At 42.5% G+C, this 7,568-nt stretch overlaps 1 protein-coding gene across 1 annotated transcript in view; it reads right to left on the minus strand.

Moving 5' to 3' along the window:
• MUC22 (mucin 22) overlaps positions 1–7,568 on the minus strand; it is a 24,215-nt gene that overhangs the window by 14,163 nt on the left and 2,484 nt on the right. The window contains exon 2 of the mRNA XM_011945064.1: positions 16–1,158. Within this exon, the coding sequence (XP_011800454.1) occupies positions 16–1,158 (1,143 nt within the window). The remainder of the gene's footprint in view (positions 1–15; positions 1,159–7,568) is intronic.

Below are 7,568 nucleotides of genomic sequence, written 5' to 3' on the forward strand. Positions count from 1 at the left end.
TGGTGGTCTCAGAGCCCATGGTGGAGACTGTGGTGGTCTCAGAGCCTGCAGTAGAAGTTGTGGTGGTCTCAGAGCCCATGATGGAGACTGTGGTGGTCTCAGAGCCTGCAGCAGAAGTTGTGGTGGTCTCAGAGCCCACGGTGGAGACTGTGGTGGTCTCAGAGCTTGCAGTAGAGTTTGTGGTGATCTCTGAGCCCATGGTGGAGACCATGGTGGTCTCAGTGCCTGTGGTAGAGACTATAGTGGTCTCAGAGCCTGCAGTGAAGATGGTGGTTGTCTCAGAGCCTGCACTAGAGACTGTGGTAGTCTCAGATCCTGCCGTGGAGGTGGTGGTGATCTCAGAACCTGAAATAGAGACTATGGTGATCTGAGAGCCTGTGGGGGTGGAGGTGGTGGTCTCAGAACCTGCTGTAGAGGCTGTAGTGGTCTCAGAGGCTTTAATAGGGACTGTAGTGGTCTCAGAGCCTGTGGTAGAGGCTGTGGTGGTGTTAGAGCCTGCAGTGGAGGCCATAGTGGTCTCAGAACTCATGCTGGATGCCGTGATCACCTTGAAGTCTGCAGTTGAGGTTGTGGTGGCCTCAGAGCCTGCCGTGGAGGTGGAGGAGGTGGTCTCAGAACCTGCAGTAGATGCTGTGGTGATTTCAGAGCCTGTGGTAGAGACTTTAGTGGCCCCAGAGCCTGCAGTGGAGGTGGTGGTGGTCTCAGAGCCTGTGGTAGAGACTGTGGCGGTCTCAGAACTTGTGGTGGAGGCCATGGTGGTTTCAGAAGTTATGGTGGAGGCCGTTGTTGTCTCAGAGCCTGCAGTGGAGGTTGTGCTGGAGGCCATGGTAGTCTCAAGGACTGTAGTAGAGGCTATAGTAGAGGATGCTGTGGTCTCAGAGACTGCGGTGGAGGCCATGATAGTTTCAGAGCCTGCAGTGGAGGCTGTGGTTGTGTCAGAGCCTGGGGTGAAGGTCCTAGTGGAGGCTATAGTAGTCCCTGAGTCTGTGGTGGAGGCCGTGTTGGTCTCAGAGCCTGTGGTAGAGTCTGTGGTGATCTTAGAGCCTGCAGTTAAGGCCATAGTAGAGGCCGTGGTGGAGGCCGTGGTGGTCTCAGAACCTGTGATGGAGGCTGTGGTGGTGTCAGAGCCTTTTGTGAAGTCTGTGGTATTCTCAGAGCCTGAGGTGGAGGACAAATAAAGTGGAGAATGGATTAAGGATGAATTTGCAGGTTTAGTATAGTATTACTTTAACATATACCCAATACTGCTTGCTCATTTATTTATTCAGCTATTGAGGGCTTAATATGTACCTGGTATTTTACTAAACTCTGGGCATACTCCTGTTAGCAAAAGAGATATGGGCTTAAATTTAGTAAAGAAGAGAGATACAAAATAAAAACATATAAATACACATTGGCTCAGGTGCTGTTAAAGAAAGCAGTGGTGCTGCTTTAGATACTAGAGTCAGAAAAGGTCTCCCTGAGGAACTGACACATGAACTGAGATCTGAAGGATAAGAAAGCAGCCATTTGGGCCAGGCGTGGTGGCTCGTGCCTGTAATCCCAGCACTTTGGGAGGCCGAGGTGGGTGGATCACCTGAGGTCGGGAATTCGATACCAGCCTGACCAACGTGGAAAAACCCCATCTCTACTAAAAATACAAAATTAGCCGGGCATGGTGGTGCATGCCTGTAATCCCAGCTACTCGGGAGGCTGAGGCAGGATAATCGCTTGAACCCGGGAGGTGGAGGTTGCAGTGAGCCAAGATCGCGCCACTGCACTCCAGCCTGGGCAACAAGACCAAAACTCCGTATCAAAAACAAACAAACAAACAAACAAAAGTCATTCTCCGGGAGGTAAAGTCTTCCAGTTTTTGCTTGTCTAGAAAAGCCTCATTTCATCTTCATATTGAAAATATTTTTACTCCGTGTAATTCTAGGTTGATAGAGTATTTTTTGTTTCAGTATTTTAATGATGTTGCTTCTTGAGCTTCTGGTTGTCACAGTTTCTCACAGGAAGTCAGTGATCATGCTTGTCTTTGCTCCCCTTTATATAATGTGTCTTTTCTAGCTGGTTCTAGGATTTCCCATTTATCACTGATTTTTAGTTATTTGATTACATTGTACTTTGGTATGATTTTTTAAAGTTTATTTTGCTTGATATTTGTTAAGTTCTTGGGATCTGTGAGTTTATAGTTTTCATCAAATTTAATTTTTTCAGCTACCATTTCTTTAAACATTTTTTCGGTTCTTTTCCTGGAACTTCAATTACACTTATTGTAGACAAAATATTGTCTCACAAAATCACTGGTATTCTATTCATTTATTTTCAGCCCATACTCCCTCCACCCCATACTCCCTCTCACCCTCACAAGATTCTGACAACACATGCCAGGCTGCCACTCTGTGGAGAAGTCCACTTCACCCAATTTAGTTTCTTTTCTTTCTTTCTTTCTTTTTTCTTTTTTTTTTTTTTGAGATGGAGTCTTGCTCAGTCACCCAGGCTGGAGTGCAGTGGTGCGATCTCAGCTCACTGCAACCTCCGCCTCCTGGGCTCAAGGGATTCTCCTGCCTCAGCCTCCTGAGTAGCTGGAAATACAGGCGTGCATCACCATGCCTGGCTAGTTTTTGTATTTTTAGTAAAAACAGACTTTCACCATGTTGGCCAGGCTGGCCTCTAACTCCTGACCTCAGGTGATCTGCTCACCTCAGCCTCCCAAAGTGCTGGGATGACAGGTGTGAGCCACCGCACCCAGCCCCAGTTTAGTTTCTTATACCCTTCTCTGGGCCACTGCTGTCTCCCCTCCTGTCCAACCCTGATATCTGCTTTCCTCTCCCTCACCTGATGATCTGGGGCTTAATCATTCAGAAAGGGAAGAGAAAGTAGAAAACAAAACTGATTTATGTTTTTAAAAAATCACACTCAGCATGCTGTGTGAAAACTGGCATGTGGGAGGGCAAGAGTGATAACAGAAAATTGGTTAAGAGTAGTAACTATTGCTTGGACTAGGATGGTAGCAGGGGAGATACATTTCAGTGGATGAATACAAGCTATGTCTTGAAATTAGAAAAGTAGAACCAATAGGAAGTGTTGAAAGGCTGCATGTGGTGGATGACAGGAAAGGAAGTCAAGAACAACTTCTGGCTTTGGGGCTTACACAGAGAGTTGGAAATTTGTTTTATTTATCTGAACGAATAGGGATGAAGTGGAGTTTGGAAATATTAGAGATTTTGAACTTTTTGTGCCCATTAGATATCCAGGAGACTGTTTGTTGGCAGTTAGAAACCTGCACTTAGTTCTCAGAGGAGAAATCAAAACAAAAGATATAAAACTGGAAGTCATTTAAATATACATGGTATTTAAAGCCTTGAGGCTGACTGAGATCATTTGTCTGGGAGAGTATAGTTGGAGAAGAGGGCACTAGACCAAGCTCTGGCTGCTGCGTCATTCAGATAGAGGAGGAGAGGAGAATGAATGAGACTGAGAAGGAGAATCCAGTAAGGTAGAAGGAAAACTCTAAAAAGTGAATCAAGGAAGTCAAGAGAATAGAGAGGCTCTAGAAAAATATGGTAGTTAGCTGAATTGATTTTTGCAGAGAGATCAAGTAAAATATGGCCTGAGCCACATCCACTGGATTCAGAGACAATATGGAAGTGAGTGTTTAGTTTATTGAAAACAGATTTTCATGATGGGATAGCCCCCAATTGGAATGAATAAAAGTATAAATAAGTATATATGGAGGCTTACGGATTTCACAGAAGAATAAAAAGTAGAGAAATAACAAAAGACATACCTCCACAAGGACAAACGATGGAGAGATGACAACAGCAGAGGAGATAAATTTTTTTTAAAGATAATAGCAGAAGGATGAGTGGTAACTCTCCAAAGAGAAAGCTTCAACATACAGGCCTCCACTGGGGGTGAGAGTAAGTCAGCTACTGGTAAATTATTAATTCTGTGGAATCCTGGAAAGATTCAGGAGTTGCAGCCAGGTTCCTCTGAAGATTTGGGTATGGCATGTGACTAAATACAGGAAAGATGGTTGAAATACAATGTAGCTAGGGACTATCTCTCAGCTCCAGATCCCTCCTTCCACTCAAGGAGTTGGATGACTACACCTCTCTCCCTTATAACAGCTTAGGATTTTATCTCTGGAGATATTGAAACCAAAGAAATTCTACACCAGTGATCTCAGGCACTGCTGAGGGCAGAAGTGAGAGGTTTTACTGAAACTATGCAATTAAGGAAATGCTTACACCCTGAACCCTCATTACCTCTTCCCTTACTCAGCTTCCAGCACTTCAGCAGCTATGCTAGTATGCTCTAGACAGGATCTGGAGAATTCTTCTTGTGGAAAGAAATTAGACAACACTAGATACTGAAATTTCAAGGATCTTCCCAATCAAAACTGCCACGTCTCTGTTAAGTTACCCTAAAGCTAAGTTCACCAGCTGACAGGCCCTACCCCTGCACACAAAGCTTCCAGGCATCATGTTGTTGCCTTATTTTCAAATGCAAAGGACATTCTGGGATTACCAGATATTTGAGGAAAATCTCTAGCTTGAAATATAGAGACCAAAACAAATATTCCTATGAAGCAAAGTCAGAGAGAACTGAGACAGTGCAAATAGCAAAACCAACTTCAAATGTCCTCAGCAATATAAGAGAAAGTATAGCACCACAAGGTCAGTAATCTAAATGATATTCAGCTAACTACCACATTTTTCTAGAGCCTCTCTATTCTCTTGACTTCCTTGATTCACTTTTTAGAGTTTTCTTTCTACCTTACTGGGTGCTCCTTCGTGGGAAGGAGTGAAAACAAACAAACAAACAACAACAACAAACAAATAAAAGATGCCATTTTAAAAATGATTGTAGACAAAAAAAGATCTCTTTGAAATTTAAAAAAAAAACCCTCAAAATTCACTAGAAGGATCTGAAGACTTTAGAAGCTGAGGAAATCTCCCCAAAAGAAAAATAAAATGACAGAATTGGAAGACAGAAGAAGAAATGTAAGAAAATTAGAGTGTCAGTCCAGGAGGTCAAACATCCAAATCATAAGATTTTTCAGAAAGACAGAACAGAGCAAATGGATGAGAGGCAATTATCAAAGAAAAAAAAAGCAAGAAAATTTTCCAGAACTGACTGATATAACTTTGTACTGTACAAGTTCCTAACATAATGAAAGAAGAATCCATACTATGGCACCATATCATGAGATTTTAGAACAGTAGTTTTAAAAATCTGAAATCATCCAGAAGAAAAAAAAAATGGATCTCTTACAAGAGGTCAGTAAACTAAATGATATCAGTCTTCACAATCTAGAATCTAGAAACAGTGGATCAATGCCTTCAAAATCCTGAGGAAAAATCGTATCCATCCTAGAATTCTATAACCAGTTAAACTATGAGTCAAATGTGAGGGTGGAATAAGACATTTTCAGACATGTAAGGTCTATGGACAGCTAGGCCCATTTTTCTCTTCTTCCTGGGCACATGGCTAAGTTACATTTCTCAACCTCTCTTGTAGCTAGGTAGGGCTACATGTGTAAGCCCTAGTCAGAGGCCCCTAAAGGGAAGGAATACATATTAATTTCCATTTCATTTCTTTAAAAGTAAATACCTATTCCTTGATTTCTGCTTGTATATATATTTTTATTTTCTGTATATTATCATGTTTTCACATCTTAACAAACTTTTCTAGCTAGGGAGAGATAGCACCTTCCAGGCTAGCCAACTCTTAGAAGTAGCAAAGACCCCAGCCAGGAGCATGAGCTGATATGCAAACTAACCATTCCAGAGCCATAGCTCCTCTATCTGGCCCATATACTCCAGGAAACAATATTTATCTGCCTTAGTCATTCCAAAGCCAAGTACCAGGCAACTAGGTAGTAATCAGCTATATAGCTCAAAGAACACAGGAATTATTCAAACCAGCCAATCCTAAACTGTTTGCCCTGCCTTTCCTTGCCTTTCCCACAGAAACCCCAATAAAAGGAAAGACCTAAATAAACCTTTCCTTCACTCCTGTCTTCTGCCTCCTGACTACCTTGGTATCTTTCTCAGGTGGTCCGGCATGGCAGAGCCATGCCTCCTGTCTCTAGGGCCTGTGAGCCTCTCCTCTTGTGGCTGCACCTTGACTGACTGTATCATAAAATAATACAAAATACTGTTCTTCTGCTCTCTTCTTGGGCTGAAATGATGATGACACTGGAAATCATATGTTGAAGATGGAACAGTCATATTCACCCAGGATCCCTGAATGACTGCATGGAGCAGAGCTCCCACCATCCTATAATACTTATCTTAGGACTGGTACAAGGGAGAAAAATAAACTTGTTTATTTTTCAAAGTCACTTTCGGGATCTCCTTGTTACAGCAGCTTAGCATTACCCTAACATTGCATAAGGTTTTAAAATAATTTCCCACCATAAACTCTCTCTCAACAAGCTTCTAGAGAAAGTGCCGCCCTGAGATGGAAAAATAAATCCAGAAAAAAGATAGGAATTTACAAGGGAAAAAAGGGAATTTCCAGAACATTGCCGAATACAAATTGCAGGACAAGAGACCTAGCAAGCAACCAATACTGGTTGGACAGAGGCTTCCAAATGGGATTGCTCAAGGGAAAAAAGTGAAACTGATAGATTGCCTCATGTGTATTGAAAAGGCAGGGATAATTCTGGTAGAGGTTTGGGGATGAATTAATGGTATATATGAAGAAAACTATGGAAAATTTTTAAATGAGGCTATTGTTAATATCTAGAAAAACAAAAATTACAAGAACAGATGGTCATCACAATGCAATTATATGATCCAGTTATAAATGTTACTAGGGGTAACATTTATAGTTACCATACTGTAAACACTAAATGCAAATTTAACACCAAAAATTTGGTACAATCATTTGGGGAGAATTGTGAGCAGGAACGTGAGACATAAGTGTTCAGAGGGAGTAGTCTAACCTAAATCTTCCTTTTCATTAGAAGGAAGACAATAAATCATTCCCGAAGCAGGGAAAAAAAAAAAAACCTCAACCAACAAAGAAGTAATGGTAGTAAGAGAATTTATGACTGGGTGCAATGGCTCAGGCCTGCAATCCCAGTGCTTTGGAAAGCTGAGGTGAGAGGATTCCTTGAGCCCAGGACTACCAGGCTGCAGTGAGCTATGATGGTGTCACTGCACTCCAGCCTGGGTGACAGAGCGAGACCCTGTCTCTAAATAAATAGATAAATACAGTATGAAGGTAAATGCCAACAGGAACCCTGGGAAGCAGGACTCAGAGTAAGAAGCAGTTGGGGAAAGGGAGTCAGGGGCTGAAGTTTCATGAGAAGCCTTGTAGGACTACAAGTTTTTCTTTTTCAGAACTACTTACATGCACTACCTAATATAATAAAATAAAATCAACAAGTGAATGGGAAGTGAGAAGTGACATAGCAAATGTGGGGAAGGCCTTCAAGAATGGAGGTGAGGGGCTGGGCGTGGTGGCTCACACCTGTAATCCCAGCACTTTGGAAGGATGAGGCAGGTAGACTGCCAGAGCTCAGGAGTTCAAGACCAGCCTGGGCAACCATGTGAAACCCCATCTCTACT

The sequence above is a fragment of the Colobus angolensis genome, unplaced genomic scaffold, assembly GCF_000951035.1.
Source record: "Colobus angolensis palliatus isolate OR3802 unplaced genomic scaffold, Cang.pa_1.0 Scaffold238, whole genome shotgun sequence".
Taxonomy (NCBI): domain Eukaryota; kingdom Metazoa; phylum Chordata; class Mammalia; order Primates; family Cercopithecidae; genus Colobus; species Colobus angolensis.